An 18,279-nucleotide genomic window follows, 5' to 3' on the forward strand; every position below is an offset into this window, starting at 1 on the left:
TGCTGTCTATAAGAGACACACCTTAGATGCAAGGAGATAAATATATAAAAAAATCAAAGGATGGAAAAAATATGTCAAGCAACAGCAACCAAAAAACAGCAGGAATGGCAAAGCTATTCTCAAATAAAATAGATTTTAAGGCAAAATCTGCCATAAAAGATAAAGAAGGCCATTATATTATGATTAAAGGGACAATCCACCATGATGACATAACCATAATAAATATTCACCCAGCAACGGGGCTCCAAAATACATAAACTAACGGCACTGAAAATTGACAGTTCCACAGTAATAGTAGGAAACTTCAACACACCACTCTGGGTAAAGGTCAGAGCATCTAGAACGAAACTCAACAAAGATTCAGAAGATGTAAAGGGCACAATCAACCATCTTGACCTTATAGGCATATATAGAATACTCCAACCAACAAGAGCAAAGTATACATTCTTTTCCAGTGCGCGTGGAACATTCTCCAGAATAGTCTACATGTTAGGCCCCAGAGCAACCCTTAACAAAACCCAAAACACTGAGATAATACAGAGCTTCTTCTCTGATCACACCATAAAAGTAGAAATTAATAACAGGAAGAGCAAGGGGAAAAAAATGCCTGGAAACTGATTAACTCCCCTGCTTAAAAAGCACTGGGAAATAAAAGAAATCAAAGATGGAATAAAGAAAAAATTTTAGAATCAAAATGAAAATGAAAACACATCATACCAAAACCTTTGGGACACAGCAAAGGCAGTGCTCAGAGGTCGATTTATAGTAATAGGCATACATATCAAAAAAGAAGAAAGAGTCAAAATGAAAACATCAGGTACGCAAGCAAATAGAACGAGAACAGCAAATGAAGCCCCCAACTACCAGAAGAAGGAAAATGATAAAGATCAGAGCAAAAATAAATGAAATAGAGAATAGAAAAATAATAGAACCAACAAAACCCAAATTTGGTTCTTTGAAAGGATCAACAAAATTGACAGACCTTTGCCAAATTGACAAAAGAAAAGAGAGGAAGGAAATAACGCAAATAAGAAATGAAATGGGGGACATTACAACAGAAATAAAAAGGATCATAACAGAGTACTATGAAAAATTATACTCTAACAAATTTGAAAACCTGCAGAAAATTTCTAGAAGTACACCACCTACCTAAACTAACACAAACTGAGGTAGAAAATCTAAATAGACCCATAACAAGAGAAGAGATTGAAAAGATAATAAAAAATCTCCCAACAAAAAAAGCCCTGGCCCAGATGGCTTCACTGGAGAATTCTAGCAAACATTCAGAGAAGAGCTTGCACCAGTACTACTTAAACTATTTCAGAACATAGAAAAGGAAGGGATACTTCTGAATTCATTCTATGAAGCCAGCATAATCTTATATCAAAACCAGGCAAAGACACCACAAAAAAGAAAATTATAGACCAGCATCTCTCATGAATATAGATGCAAAAATTCTCGACAAAATTCTAGCCAATACAATTCAGCACCATGTTAAAAAAAAAAACAAAAAAACCCACCATAACCAAGTGAGTTTCATACCAGATATGCAAGGGTGGTTCAACATTAGAAAACCAATCAATGTGCTCCACCACATAAATAAAACAAAAGCAAAGAATCCCATGATCATCTCAATCAGCATAGAAAAGGCATTCGATAAAGTCCAACACACATTCCTAATGAAAGCTCTCAGTAAGATAGGAATAGAAGGGAGATTCCTCAACATAATAAAGGGCACCTATGCAAAGCCAACAGCTAACATCATTCTCAACAGAGAGGCTGAAAACATTCCACTGAGAATGAGAACAAGACAAGGATGCCATTTATCACTATTCCTATTTAACATTGTGCTGGAAGTCATAGCTAGAGCATTAAGGCAAGAAAAAGAAAAGAAAAGACATCTGGATTGGTAAGGAAGAAGTAAAATTATCCCTGTTAGTGAATGATATGATACTATACATAGAGAACCGTATAAAGACTCCACGTGAAAAGTACTGGAATTAGTAGATTTAGAAGAGAAATAGGACACAAAATAAACTTACAAAAATCAGTTGGATTTCTATATACCAATAAAGAGAACTATGAAAAGGTATTCAGGAAAGCAATATCAGCCCCTAAAAAAATCAAATACTTAGGAATAAATTCTAACCAGGGTTGTAAAAGACCTATACAAAGAAAACTACAAAACACTGTTGCAAGAAACAGAGACCCATGTAAATGGAAAAACACACCATACTCACTGACATTTCACATTGCCTTTGTGAAAATGTCATTTCTACCCGAAGCAGTCTACAAATACGATGCAATTCCGACCCAAATACCAACAGCATTTTTTAATGACATGGAAAAACTAATCATTAACTTTGTATGGAAAGGATAGAGTCCCCCGATAAGTAAAGCGCTATTGAAGAAGATCAAAGCAGAAGGACTCGCACTACCTGACTTCAGAACCTACAGTACAGCTATGGTAGTTGAAATAGTCTGTTACTGATACAGCGACAGACATGTTGACCAATGGAACGAAATTGAGAACCCAGATGTAAATTCATCTACCTGTGACCACCCGATCTTTGACAAAGACCTCATTAAATGAGGAAAAGACAGTTTTTTTTTTTTTAATAACAAATGGTGCTTGCAGAACTGGATGTCTGATCTCTAAAGTCTATAGGAAAATCCAACACTTCTACAATAAAAAGACAAATAATCTAATTAAAAAATGGGCAAAGGATATAAACAGATACTTCACCAAAGAAGACATTCAGTCAGCTAACAGATATATAAGGAAATGCTTGTGATCACAAGCCATTAGAGAAATGCAAATCAAAACTACAGTGAGATACCAACTCACCCCGACATTACTGGCACGAATCAAAAAAGTAACAAGCGTTGGAGAGGTTGCGGGGAGATCGGAACTCTTAATGCACTGCTGGTGGAAATGCAAAATGGTACAACCATTTTGGAAACAATATGGCGCTTCCTTAAAAAGCTAGAAATAGAAATACCATACAATCTAGCAATCCCACTCTTAGGAATATATCCTAGAGAAATAAGAGCCATCACAGGAATAGATATAATCACATCCATGTTCATTGCAGCATTATTCACAATAGCAAAAATATGGAAACAGCCTAGGTGCCCATCAACAGACGAATGGATAAGCACACTTTGGTACATACGCACAATGGAATAGTGTGCAACAATAAAGAGCATTGATCAATCAGTGAAACATCTTACAACATGGATGAATCTGGAGGGCATTATGCTGAGGGAAATCAGTCAGTCACAAAAGGGCAAATACTGCATGAGGTCACTATTATAAGAACACATGAAAATGTTTCCAGACACGGAGAAGGGAGGGAGGGAAAAGTGGACAAGGAAAAACACTAGATAGTAGATAAGTGGTAACTTCGGTTAAGGGTAAGACACTACACAGTCCTGGGCAAGTCAGCATGACTTGACCAGGGCAAAGTCATAGCAGCTTCACAGACAACGTCCAAATGCCCTGAGGGACCAAGCTACTAGACTGAGGGCTGGGGACCACGGTCTTGGGGGACACCTATCTTAATTGGAATAACACAGTCTATAAAGAAAATGTTCTACATCTGGCTGTGGTGAGTAGCATCTTGGCTCTTAAAAGCCTGTGTGCAGCCATCTAAGATAACACCTACTGGTCCCATGCTGGCTGGAGCAAGGGATTATGAGGAAAACCAAAGACACAAGGGAAAGATTAGTCCAAAGGACTAACGGACCACAACTACTGCAGCCTCTACCAGTCTGAGCCCTGAACAACTAGATGGTGCCTGGTTACGACCACCAACTGCTCTGGCAGGGATCACAATAGAGGATCCTGAACAGGGCTGGAGAAAAATGTAGAACAAAATTCAAATTCACACACACACACACACACACACACACCCCAGGCTTGCTGGTCTGACAGACTGGAGAAACCCCAAGAGTATGGCACCCCATACAGCCTTTTCACTTAGTACAGAAGTCACTCCTGAGGTTCACCTGTCAACCAAAGATTAGACAGGTCTATAGGGCCAACAAGAACACAGGTGAGGAACAAGCTTCATAGTTCAATTGTGTATGAGACTAATGGGAACACCAGCCCACAAGCGAAGAAGAGTGGGAAGGAAGGGTCAGGAAAACTGCTCGAATGGCAACAGCGAACCTGGGATGGAGAAGGGAAGAGTGTTGACACATCGTAGAGTTGGCAACCAATGTCACAAAACAGTTTGTGTCTTAACTGTTGAATGAGAAACTAATTCACTCTGTAAACTTTCACCTAAAGCACACACACACAAAAAGTGACTGCCGTATGTCAGTTTCATTTATGAAATTTCCAGGGAAGAACTTTGAATAACCACTTGCTTAGGGAGCAGTATCATGCAGTAAAATGACTGCTGAAACAGTAGGACGAAGGAAAAGTAGAGTGGTAAAGTAAGAAGGTAAAAGAGGGCAATTTCCAGAGGAAAGAGAATAGGGGTGATGGAGGAGTTAAATAGGCAAAAACAGGTGTATGTTTTAGAAATGATCTTGCTTTAGTTTAGGCTCTTTCTGTTAGGAAACATTAAGGACTTGGGAGGAACTCCTAAAAGACAGCCTGTGGAGCCCTTTCAGTTAAATACAGTATCTTCCCTTAGAGCTGCTTTCCAACCTAAGCCTCAAAATGCTGTTCATTTGGAATTGTGCCAACAATTAGTTTCACTGCTCAACTACTAAAAGCTGTGGGAAGGAAGCTAGCATGATTTCTGAGTTTTAGATAGCAAAGTTAGTAACACTATTAAAGCACTTGCCCGTCAGATTATAAGTACTAGAGACATAGCTAACTCTCTTTGGGAGCAGAAGTATGCCTGGTATTTATGCAGTTAAGTTAAAACAAATGGCAATTTGCAGAGGGATTACAGGGAAGAACAGAAATATAACTGGCTCTATTAGTCATCACTCTTTAGTTGTCTATGAAAATCTATCCTGCTTAGTCTTGATTTTGTAATGGCCTGAATTAGAAGTATGAATTTATATTGGTCTTTTGCGTTGACCATGAAAACTCAAAAAGATTAAAGTCTGAACACAGATGTCAGGAGGACCTACAGTTGAATATAAGATCTGTATGAGGATAAAAACAAAACAAAACCTGGAGTCCTCTAAAGGATGGCTTGGAACAAGTGTGGGAGGTGTGGTGAGGCTTAAAAGGAGTCTGGAAAATCAGGATGCATAAAATGGGTTATTGAAATGAAGCATTTGTTAGTGTCAGAGAAAGATTAGAATATCAAGCATTCTTTAGTCTGCTTTATTAGACAAATTAATGATTTATCTGGGAAAGACAAACATTTTTAAATGTTGCAATTTTTTTAGAAGAAAATGTTAAATTGAAAGCCTAGTAGATTTGCCAGACGTCTGTTCCAGTAATTCATTGAATAACTTGTACTTACAGTTCAATGAATCCTGATAACTCAAAGTTGTAAATATTTACAGTGTAGTAGAACTGTTTTAAAATCTGTTTCCAGGTTTGTCTGACCTGTTGAGTGTGTGGGACTGGACTTTCCTGGAAGAAGGACTGTAGGAAAGTTTTATGTTTGGATAAATAATACATTTTGCAATTTATTTTTTATCTAGGCCTACCTGAGAATGTGGAAATTACTATAGTTTCCCAGAAAGATTTATTCCATTTTTTAATATGGTTTTAAAAATATATTCATACATAGCGAACATTATATTAACATACATGAATGATATAAAAATTATATAAAAAACATGAATCTACCATCCAACCAAGAACCAAAGTATTACCAGTAACTTATTCATAAAAAAGTCAAAAAAACCCAACAGCAACCAAACCTGTTGCTGAGTCCATTTGGACTTATGGTGACCCCACGTGTTACAGAATAGGACTTTGCTTCATATGGTTTTTTTGGCTGTAATCTTTATGGAAGATGATCGCAGCTGGGTAGTTTCGAACCACCAACCTTTAGGTTAGTAGTTGAATGCAAGCCGTTTACACTGCCCAGGGACCTTCAGTCATACAGCAGTAAGTTTTATTCCAGTATAAGTTTATCTTCTTATCTCTGGCTATTCTTGGGCTTTGTTCTCTACTTGCTTTTTTCTCTCCTTTTCTTCTTTGTCTTTTAAAAAAAAAGTAAGTCGAGTCTTCTCAGGGAGGCCGTCTGAGATTTATTTGCTTTTCTTTTAAAGGAGAATGCATCCACTTTGACTCATTTAAATTTTATTTCAAGCTTGTTTGAGAATTTAGAACAGGAAGCATTTATATCTTACAATTTTATTTTGTTTTTTATTGTGCTTTAGGTGAAAATTCACAGAGCAAATTAGTTTCTCATTAAACAATACAGATATTTTTTTGTGACATTGGTTGCCAACCGTGTGGTGTCAACATTCTCCCCTTCTCCGCCTTAGCTTCCCCATTTCCTTTCGTTCAGCTTTCGTGTCCCTTCCTGCCTTCTCATCTTTGCCTTTGGGCTGGTGTGTGCGCTTAGTCCCCTATACATGGTTGAACTACGCGTATTATTATTTGTTTTATAGGCCTGTCTAAGCTTTGGCTGAAAGGTGAAATATATCTTATTATTTTTGATAAAAATCCAAGTATCTTCTGAGATGCGTCATTCTTGGACACTGTAATTATTTGTTTTGTAAGCTGCCAGCAGAATGAAGAGAAGGTGGAAATAAATGGAACTGAGACAACTTAAGTAATCAAACCATTATGTTTTAAAAACCTGCGATCGGTAAAGATATGTTTGCCTGTTAATGTGCCACTTAATACTTCTGAATAAATGTGGATGAAAAATGAGGCAAAGTATTAAAACAGATTAGAGGAACCATTCCCTAGAGTAATTAGAAATTCAATTATATTTTTATAAAAGATAAGTTAAAGTCTATTTAAAAGGCAGAGCACCTTTTGTGAGATTTCAAGGTATATTTGTATTCAGTGGTTCGCAAAGTGTGATCCCTGGGCCAGCAGCATCAGCATCACCTGGGAATTTGTGTAAATCATTAGGTACTTCAGACCTCTAGGTGATTCTAATACAGCTAAAGTTTGAGAACCACTGCTATACAAGCCTATCTTCATTTTTAACAACTAGCTTAGGTTGGCACAGTAGTCTGGATTTTCTATTGCAAGTGACAGACATCCAGCTTGAAGAAGTTTAAGAAAAAGGGAGTTTACAGGTTCCCTTAGTTGGGTGTAGTGGTTAAGAGCTCAGCTGCTAACCAAAAGGTTGGCAGTTAGAATCTACCAGCTGCTCCTTGGAAACCCTATGGGGCAGTTCTACTCTGTCCTGTAGGGTTGCTATGAGTTGGAATCGCTCCACGGCAACGGGTTTGGCTTGGTTTTTTTAAGGTGGGTTGGGAGATTACTGGGATAGCTCACAGATTCAAAGCAGTAATTACAGGAATTTGGGGCTTGGAACTGCTTTCTCTGTGTAACTTTGTTCTGTTTTTTAGATTGGTTCCTATGTATTCTAGGTAAGTGGGAAAAGATAGTCACAGGCAGTGCCACACTCACATCCTTTGAGCTTACCAACTCCAGAAGGAGCTACTTCCTAACAGTTTACAAGCCTGTTCCTCAACCATTTTGTCCATGGAGATGAGGGTCAATGACTCGCCTAGCCTGAGTCATATGTCTGCCTGTTGGAGGAAGGAGGATAGGAAAGTATGCTAGTCTGACAGTATAGTTCACTACTAGATAGCAGGGTTGCTTTCAGATCAGGGTTAGCTATCTTTGAAGTATCTAGAAGAGAAACCTGGAGGCTTGTAGAGTTAGAAAATGGAACCTGCCCAAAAGCGTATGGTATTTGTCAGCTACTTTTTTGTGTGTTAGAAGGTAGTTAACCACCTTTTAAAGACTTAGGGTGCCATAATATGAGATTTGATGTTTTAGGCGTATTTTTTGATAAAGCTAATTTTTTGTCACTATAAATATCCTTTAGAACATCTTGAAAATACAGTGTAATAGAAAAGAACAAAACAAAACGCAAAAATCTACCTAATGTTCTACTATCCAGAGACAACTACATTTTGGTGAATTTCCTCTACATATATATGTTTTATAATTTTATTTATTTTGTTGTTGAAATATGCACAGCAAAACATAAACTAATACAGCAGTTTCTACATGTACCATTTAGTGACATTGATTAAATTCTTTGAGTTGTGTAACCATTCTCACCCTCCTTTTCTGAGTTGTTCCTTCCCCATTAACATAATTTCACTGCCCCCCTAAGGTTCCTATCTAATCTTTTGAGTTGCTGTGTCAGTTTGACCCCATGTATAGTTCTTAAAAGAGCATACTGCCCAAGGCAGGCATTTTTTACTAGTTAAGCTAAACTATTGTTTGGTTTTAAGAAGACTTCAGGGGATATTTTTGGTTTGAGGTTTAAAGATTATCACAGGGCAATAGTTTCAGAGGTTCATCCAACCTTCATGGCTCCAGGATGTGTGTAGTCCATGAGAACTTAAAATTCTGCCTGCATTTTGCCCGTTTTGATCAGGATGTTTTTATGGAATCTTTGATCAAAATGTTCATTGATGGTAGCTGGGGTCTCCTGACAAAGGAAGGGGTTGTTCACGGAGGCACTTAGCCATACATTCCATATCCTCCTACTCCTGATACCCCTTCCTCTGTTGCTCCAGGCGAATAGAGACCAATTGTTGTGCCTTGGATGGCTAAATTCAAGCTTTTATGACCTCAGGCACTATGCATCGACTAGGAGGTAGAACAGAAGCACTAAACATATCATTAGACCAATTAACTGGGGTGGCCCATGAAGCCGTGACATCCCTCGAGGTTTTTGATTGTATATAAGCAGCCTCAGCATCCACTCTTAGTGTAGGTATTTTCTTGCATAGTTGTGATTGTATTGTGATGCGATATTGACTTTTAAATCTTGTTTTTTTATTTAACTTCACATTTTAAGGGTACGATTCTTGACATAATGCTATCGTTACATATTTTTAATTATTAATTTGTTATATTTGTTTAATTGTTCATTTGATGGGCAGAAAGTGGAATTTTAATATTTTAAGTCACTGATTACTGATGAATTTGAGCATTGTTTTAATTTTGTGACTTTTTGTATCTGTTATCCGCTTATCTAATAGCATCCTGGTAGTTTTCGTATTGATTTGTATAAGCTTCTTAAATGAGTTTTTTAGTTCGTCATTTATAGTTTTTTTATGTATGTAAATTTTAATTTTTTTGTGTACTTAAATTCCACCTGACTTTTGATAGGCTGTTCATTGTTTTTTAAATTTAGAAATTCTCCTTTTGTAGATATCCAGTAACTTTTCCTTTGTTTTTATTGTCTGTTTTATAAATTGTAACTCTTTAATTCACCTAGAAAATTTGCTGCATTATATAAGGTAAAGGTATATTTATTCTTCATGTGATTAATAATTTGAATTCTTACATAAGCTCTATCATTTTAAAAATATAATTGTCAAGCTGTTGCGTTTGAAGAAAAACATCATCTTAAGCTTCTTTTAGTTATTTAATTCATTGTGAGATTTAAGGATGATGACAGATGACAAACTTGAATGAGAACATATTTTAGCAATGAAGAGAGAACTTCTTATTTGACAAATCTGAACTTTCTCATCAGAGTTAAGACTTTAGACAGCATTTGTGATTAGTCTTGTGTTAGTACAGTGAAAATGTTTGCATTTTCTAGAAATAACATTTATGAAGAAAATTATGGAGGAAATCTGTTTAAACAGTGGGAAAATTCTAGACTCTTCAGACAGCCCAGCCTTTTGAAAAGTCTTTTGTTTTGGCAGAAGCCCCAGAGAGGAAGTGTCTGCATCTGCTACATTCTAGAAGCCTTCCCAAAGAGTCTCTGTAAGGCAGCCAAGAGAACAGTGTATTTCACTACTGTGTGGTTCTGGAAGTGTCTAGAAGTTTGCGGCAAACTGGAGGGAGGAGACTTAGGACTACTTCCAGAATGTTAGTTTTGTGGTGATTTAGTTTTACGAGTTTCGAGCTAAGGGGAAAGTAGGGCGATTTTTCAGCTTTTGTAGGGTAGGGAACTTCCCAGTGTGGACTTACTTGGGCCTCTTGGATTTGGTGAGCCATGTAGGAAAAGTCGGAGGTACCTGCACAAAGAGGAACTCTAACAGGAGCAGAGTTACTTACAGGAGGAAATGTAACTTACTCTCCTGTAAAGTGGTAAGAACGACTTCAAGTTCATAGTTTGTGGTGGAGAAGGGAGCAAGAGGATAGTGGTTGCAGGGTATTTGGGAAAGCAAGGTAAAGCCTTTCTGCTTGTTTGTTGGTTTGCACATTTGCCGTGAAGAATTCACACTAGAAAAGACAACATATCTGGGACAAAGAAAAAACGGTAGAAGGGCTTTGCTGACAGGTTTAAAAAAAAAAAAAAAAAGCTGTAACTACGTACTAGGCTAAGGACTTTTACATAGAACAGAGTAGATTAGAGAAAAAACTCAAGACTCTGGAACCTTTGAGAGGTTTGTTCTTTTTTTGGATTCTTTACGACTTAAAAAAAAAAAAGCTTTACTGAGAAAATTCACATACCACGAAATTCACCCATGTAATGTGTACAATTCGATGGCTTTTTAGTACATTCACGGAGCTGTTCAGCTGTCAGTCACTAAAGTCAATTTTAGGACATTTTCATCACCTCAGAAAGAAATCCCCCAAATCTACAACTTTCAGTTGAATTTGTTTTAAAATTTAAAGCTGTATAGGGAAAAAGGCCGAATAGATTAGAAATGTTAAGGATTAATCAGAAAGCTCTGAGATCTGTACTTTTTCTTCTTTAGAAGATAGTCTAGCATTTTCAGAAAACATTTTGGTAATATTTAAATTCAGATATTTTAATGAAGCAGCATATTTTTATGGGATATTCATGGTCTTGATCTAGATCACAGAGAAAACTTATTTTTCAGGCTATGTGAAAGAACCAGTACTACTATTAAATTACTCCTAATTGCAGCAGTAACTAAGAAAACAAACTCAGATTGAATTTTTTAATGTAAATTACTAGGTGAGAACAAATATGCACATTTTACTATGAAATATCAAGTTAGTACTCTATATGAAAAGGTAAGATGACAGTAGGCAAAAACAAAAGCTATTATTAAGTTATTAAATCAAAAAATTGTATAGGCAGCCTTGGGCTCTGACTTATTTTGTTCACAAGAAAAATAGGTAAGCAACTTTTCCTACCACTCCTTTTCTTTTTTTTTTTTTTTTTTTAGTAATGGCCATATTTCTCTTGTAGGTGTATGAACCTGTAAAATTACATCTGCCAAGATGTTCTGGTGCACTTTAATTGTTGGGATATTACTTCCCCGGTCTTTGGCTCATCCAGGCTTTTTTACTTCTATTGGTAAGTCTTCTTATTTTTTGGTTTATGTTGTTTTTGGATTAAAGAATTTCCATTTTTTAGTTTTTTTAACCAATAAAAACAAATACAGTGTATTCCCAGAAACTAAAGGATTGGTTCAGTCCCTTCCCCTCCAAAAGTTCATTTTTCTTTTAATTAAAAATTTTAAATTAATTCTTTCTGTTTATAAATAAAATATATTTATAGGTTAGACATTTATGAAAATTAGAAAAGCATACCAAAGAAAATTACTTATAATGGGTCCAGTCAATTATAACCATTGCAAATAATTTAATGCATGTATTTAGTCATTTTTAATATACAAATACACAAATAATATACTGCATATTATGTTGTAACTTTTTTCCTTGTAAGATTTTTTTCACAAGTTCACATTTTGTTCTACATCATAATTTTAAAAAATCCTTAAATATATTACAAAAAAAGCATACTGGTTAAAGGGGGAAAAAAAAACCCGGAATTACATGAAATGTAAAACCTCCTGCGTGTCCCAAACACTTAAGAAATATTCCTCATAATTTGATGTGTATCCTCTTACGTTTTCTTGTGTGCATAATTCCTCTGTCTTAATGAGATGCCTTCCTTCATCCTGTTGACTAATTTTATCTTTGTGTTATTGTAAAGCTAATGAAAACAAAAGTGCTACGTATTTACAATACCTAATTTTAGGATATGAAATGATGAGTCCTGCCGTTCCAGTGTAAATAACTAAACAGATTTTCTCAATTTTAGTTGAGAAGTATTTTTTTTTTCTTAAATAATATTTTATTGAGTTTTTGGTGAAAGTTTACATAGCAAGTTAGGTTCCCGTTTGATAATTTCCACACAAATTTTTCAGTAACATTAGTTACGTGTATCACAACGTGTCAACATTCTCTTTAATAGTGTTGAATTGTTCCAGTCCCAGTATTCTAGTTTACCTGCCCCCTTATCTTTTCATCTTTGCTTTTTTTTTTTTAAATTGTGCTTTAGATGAAGGTTTACAGAGCAAACTAGCTTCTCATTAAACAATTAATACATTATTTTGTGGTACTGGTTGCCAACCCCATGATATGTCAACACTCTCCCCTTCTCGACCTTAGGGTCCCTGTTACTAGCTTTCCTTGTCCCCTCCTGCCTTCTGGTCCTTGCCCCTGGGCTAGTGTGCCCATTTAGCCATTGGCCTGTGTAATCTTTGGCTGAAGGGTGAACCTCAGGAGTGACCTCATTATTAAGTTAAAAGGGTGTCTGGAGGCCATACTCTTGAATTTTTTCCAGTCTCTGTCAGACCAGTAAGTCTGGTCTTTTTTTGTGTGAGTTAGAATTTCTGCATTTTTCTCCAGCTCTGTCCGGGACCCTGTATTGTGATCCCTGTCAGAGCAGTTGGTGGTTGTGGTGGACTCAGTCTGGTGGAGGCTGTGGTAATTTGGTCCATCAATCCTTTGGACTCATCTTTCCACCTTTTTTTTTTGTGTGTGCTTTCAATGGAAGTTTAAGAGCAAATTAGTTCTCATTAAACAGTTAATGCACATACTGTTTTGTGACATTGGTTGCCAACCCCACAATGTGTCAACATTCTCCCCTTCTCCACCTTGGGTTCCCCATTTCCATTCATCCAGCTTTCTTGTCCCCTCCTGCCTTGTCGTCCTTGTCGCTGGCCGGGTGTGCCCGTTTAGTCTTGTATACATGGTTGAGCTACGTGTATTCTTATTTGTTTTATGGGCCTGAAGGGTGAACCTTAGGAGTGAAGTACTTTTTTTTTTTTTTTTTGTTAGTGTAGTTTTTGTTTATTGAATAGAATTTTAGTTCTAATTTGCCTCAAAAACAAACAAAAAAGGTGAGGAGGGCTATGGTGAAGAAGAAGAAAATTTGATCCTTGGAAAATACTGTTGTTTGTAATTTTTAAATAAATTTATAAATGAAAGACAATTGGCCAACATAGTCTAAGTTTGCAGAAGCTTTGGAAGTAAGAACTGGCATATAATTAGAGAAGTTTTTGGCTTTATTTTTATCTGATAAAAAAGGGGAGAAAAAACAAAAAAGATACTCCTCTCCAATATATCTGATTCATGCCAGTTAAATTCTCTCATAGAATGAAGCATTCTTGATCATTCTTTAATTATTCTAAAATACTTGTGTTTATGAATCTGAGTATTTGATAGCTTTCTCTCCCTTTTCCCCTCCTAGGTCAGATGACTGATTTAATCTACACTGAGAAAGATCTGGTGACCTCGCTGAAAGACTATATTAAGGCAGAAGAGGACAAGTTAGAACAAATAAAAGAGTATGCAAAATGTATTCCTTACTCAGGCTCTGACTCTACCTGAATGTTTTTTTTTTTTAGAGCTAAACATTTTTTGAGTGGAAATGAAAGCCCCCTATCAGTCTTACAAAGGATCAAGGGCCACAATGTCTGAAATAGGATCATTGAAAACAGGAGTTAAACCTGGGCCAAAGGTTCATGTGAAACAATATGGATTGAGATAAGAATGTGGATGGGTGGGGGAAGTTTACTGACAGTTTTAAAAAGTGATTGCCAGTATTTTCATTCTACTCTAACCTGCTCAGTCAGGCTACCTGCTGGAGCAGTTTTCTATTGTGTTTATGCTTCTGCACACTTGTAATTCCACTGTAGAGATTTTGGTGATAAATAAGTATGGTTAGTATTTTTTAATAGATAAGCTCCTTTTCAAATGCTGTTTTATTTTGAATTGACTCAGGTTCATAGTTAATCCTGACCTGAGAATTCCTGGCTTTTATTTAACAAGAAGCAAAGTATTCAGATGTTTGTTTTAAAATGGTTTCTAGGTGCCCAATGTAGAATTTTGATATACATTTGGTTTAAATGAAAATGTAACTGAATTTGGGTTGGATAATTTGTATTTTGTAATAATCACTTATTTGGCCTCAAGGACTCGTGAGGAAATGGATTTTAGATTATTATCAGGGGGAATCCAATAGCAAATTTTAACCATTTGGGAGAAACAAAACCAAAACAAAAAGATTCTAATTATATTTTGATTATGCCATGTTAAATTTTATCCATAAGAGAATCTTGGTTTTTTTAAAAAAAACCTTTATAATTTTATTTTAAAAAGAAATTATAGGTAGAGTTTTAAGTCAAAAATCTCTAATCTAGTCTTTTTTTTTTTTCTGAGCACTTTCTAATTCAGTTTTCGTTATTAAGTATATATACACTCCATGTATATGTCTTACGCATATAGATGGGCAGAGAAGTTGGATCGGTTAACTAGCACAGCGACAAAAGATCCAGAGGGATTTGTTGGACATCCTGTTAATGCATTCAAGTTAGTGAAACGCCTGAACACTGAGTGGAGTGAGTTGGAGAATCTGGTCCTTAAGGATATGTCAGATGGTAAGTTTGAGGAGACTAGTGAACCAAAAAAAGTAAGGCAATATTGGTACCACCTGTAGAAATGCAAAACCTAGTGATAAATTCAGTTCCCAGAACATTAAGTGTTCAGTGTTATGGCTGAATTACTGCTCGGGTGTGTTTAGTTTGGCTAGTTAATTTAGGCAAATATCCTAATTCTTTGATTTTTTTTTTTTTAAAAAAAAGGTAATTTCAACTATTGGTGGCTAACATTTGTGCTTTTTGCTTTGAAATCTACAAAAGTGATTAGCTTATTTGGCATACAGCTTCACGTCTGAGGATAATCATTTTTATGTAACCCTTGAAAAATTCATGCACGTTTTTAATTGTCTTTCAATCGATTTTTAATGTACTGGCAGTAATACTATAAGAAAAAGTGTTAGCTGTTTTCTTCCTAGTGTTTGAAGCTTAGGATTATTTTACTTAAAGTAGGTGACAAATAAAAAAACCGAGAACTGCAAACAATGTTAATGAGTAAGCCTTTCTAAGTGAAACGGTAAAATTGTACTTGGAGTATTGAGGTGTTTCAGATATTTTATTCACAAGTAGAGAAAACTAAATCTGGAGTTTCATGAAGTAAACCCAGCCTACGGCCATCATGTCGATTCTGACTCAGTGATCCTGTTGGGTTTCCAAGGTTGTAAATCTCAGTGGAAGCAGACTGCCACATCTTTCTCCCACAGAGCTGCTGGTGGTTTCGAACCGCTGACCTTTTGGTTAGCAGTTGATCGCTTTAGCCACTATGCCACCAGGGCTGCTTAATGAAGTAAAGAGATTATACTTAGTACATAGTAGAGGCTCAAATACTTGTTGAATAACTAAAGGTGGCAAAAAAAAAAAAAGGAGAGCGAGACCTCATGTACACTGAGCTATAGAGATGAAATGTTCCAAGGGTGCTTACAAGACAGGACATCTTTGAAGAAAAATCAAGGGAAATACTTGTGAATATTTCTTCATTTTGAGAGGGAATTGCCTCTGATTATGTTTTCTCCTGTATAACACCATGAGAACATTTTGACGTCTTCAAGTAACGACCTGTATGGCCTGAGTTCTTTTACACCCTGAGACGCTGGCATTTTAATCTGTGGTAGTCATTCATCCCATAATGCTACAATAGATACATCTTTCTCTTTTTGTTAGAATTTAAGCAATTTCTTGGGTTTAGTTTTGGGGCATAAGAAACATTACAATCTTCTGTAAAATTTGTAGAACTTTTTGGTAAAATTCCATGTGGAGATTGTGACTGGAAGTTGGTCTTAAAACTAAAAAATGTACTTGATAGGAACTTTTAGCCTTCTTCCAGCTGGTTGCTCATTTTTTATTTGTACATTTCCATTAACATAAAAATGCCTGGCCTTTTGCTGATTAAAATACACATAGTTGATTATAAGTAAGTGAGAGGGTGAGAAGGTCGCATACCCAACTTTTATTTGCAAAGAATGATGCTTATTAAAATTTTAAACCACTTTTTGCTTTTTCTGTTTCTCCTTGAGGGCTAATTAGCATCTGTTCTCCTTAGGGGTTATATAGTTACCACTAATTGATTGTTAGTTTGATTAAGTTTTATATATATATATATATATATATATATAGCAAACTTGGACCGATGAGTACTATATTTATATTAAACAAACATATCTAAGTGTATTTTAATAAAGCAGTTTAACTGGTACCTTAAATATCTGTTCCTTACCCTCAAAGAATTTTGCCAAACTTTATGTATTCACTGTTACATAATGTGTGGTACATGGAAGAAGCAAACAACTTTATTTAAGAGTACAGATTTTATTTGCCATCTGAAAGTATAATTTGCTGCCAATTAATGTAATTTTCCGGTCCATCAATCTGTTCATTTCTCAAGCTTAGTAGAGGCACGTTTTGTTTTCTTGCTATGTTTTGTAAAAATATAATTATTTGTAATTGTAAAATAATTATAATTGTAAAAATTCAATTATTCTAGTTGATCTTTATCTACTGGTACAGATATAATTTGTGCAGTGACCTCAGATTACTTAGGAAACATTAGAAAGGTTTTGGGAAGTTTGAGCAAGTAGCAAGTCTCATTCAGTGTATTTAATTTTTTCTTGCTGAGTATGTGGAACTTTCATGGTGTGGTAGAAAACTATTATAAAACAGATTTTGAAAAATCCTTACAAAGCTTCTGTATTGAAAGTCTAGAAGTCCTTTCTTTTTTTCTATTTAAGGGTTTATCTCTAACCTGACCATTCAGAGACAGTACTTCCCTAATGATGAAGATCAGATTGGGGCAGCCAAAGCTCTGTTGCGTCTCCAGGACACCTACAATTTGGATACAGATACCATCTCAAAGGGTAATCTTCCAGGTAAAAGAATTCTTCCAGGCTATAAAACACCTCTTACCTGCCTTCTCTGTTTAGTCTATTTGGACAGTGTTAAAGTGAAAAAAGACTGGTATTTTAAGATTTCATAGCCTTGAGGACAAAAGAAGTCCTATCTGTAGGGAATGATAGCTTGTTACTGTGAAAACCTTTATTTTTAGGGACTAACTGAAGTGACAATTTAAGTTTATAAGAAAAAGAAACAATCTTTTTTCTAATTGTTTTTGTTTTTTTTCAAAGCACCATAATGCTCTACTGATTTGTATCTAAAGCAATAAGGGAACTGATAATCAAAGTTATATATTCAGTACTTAAAAACCAAGATGTGTTGAGTGTAGACAATCATATTTTAAAGTGTTCTGCAGTGTGGAACATCCTGCTTTCTGACCTATTTTTTGCACAACCCTCCTTTTTTTTTTTTTAGTTGCAACTTAATTTACTTTTTTTAATGATTCTGTGACTTCCTGCTATTAGTATGTCCTGTCCTTGTCAATTGAGGAAATAAAATATATAACTTCTACCTTTATACTAGTCCGTGGGTAGCACAAATTTTTAAGCACTCAGCTACTAACAGAAAGATGGATGGTTCAAATCCACCCAGAGGCTTCTTGGAAGAAAGGCATGGTAATCCATTTCTGAAAGATCACAGCCATTGAAAACCCTATGGAGCACAGTTATACTTTGACACACATGGGGTAGCCATGAGTCGGAATTGACTTCACAACAATTGGTTGTTTTTTCTTAAATACTGAAATTGATTTTCTAAGTGGTGGGATGAGTTATTTATCAGGATATTTTCTTGCTCATCTTTCTTCATTTGGGATGAAGTCTCAAGTGGGAAAGCTAACCATGGAATAATATTGAATAAAATTTCCATCAAGCTGGAATACAAAGTTTGGGCTTCTAAAAATGTACACATTTGCAAATTTTATTTTCTGTTTATACCAGTATTGTACATGATGACACTTCTGACAAGATTGTAACCTTGTTTAATTGGTTTCTGGTTTAAAACATCAATTCATTTCATAAATATTAACTTTATAGTATGTACCAATCATTGTGCTAGGTGAGAGGGACACAATAATGAACAAGACAACTTACACTGCCCTTGCTCTTAGGGTGCTTACGTTCTTAAGATATAATATGATAAATGCCTGGATGGAGAAATTCA

The 18,279-nt window shown here is 35.7% G+C and overlaps 1 protein-coding gene across 3 annotated transcripts in view; it reads left to right on the forward strand.

The window, feature by feature from the left end:
- Window positions 1-18,279, forward strand: part of P4HA1 (prolyl 4-hydroxylase subunit alpha 1) — a 100,397-nt gene that overhangs the window by 12,681 nt on the left and 69,437 nt on the right. For 2 of the 3 annotated variants that reach the window (XM_049854896.1, XM_049854895.1), the window contains exons 2-5: window positions 11,253-11,360; window positions 13,545-13,641; window positions 14,582-14,733; window positions 16,956-17,093. In XM_049854896.1, the coding sequence (XP_049710853.1) occupies window positions 11,285-11,360; window positions 13,545-13,641; window positions 14,582-14,733; window positions 16,956-17,093 (463 nt within the window). In that variant the 5' untranslated portion in view covers window positions 11,253-11,284. Of the gene's footprint in view, window positions 1-9,629; window positions 10,178-11,252; window positions 11,361-13,544; window positions 13,642-14,581; window positions 14,734-16,955; window positions 17,094-18,279 lie in introns of those variants that run through there. The other variant, XM_049854897.1, reaches the window with a different exon arrangement.

Source organism: Elephas maximus, chromosome 16 (assembly GCF_024166365.1).
Source record: "Elephas maximus indicus isolate mEleMax1 chromosome 16, mEleMax1 primary haplotype, whole genome shotgun sequence".
Classification (NCBI taxonomy): Eukaryota; Metazoa; Chordata; class Mammalia; order Proboscidea; family Elephantidae; genus Elephas; species Elephas maximus.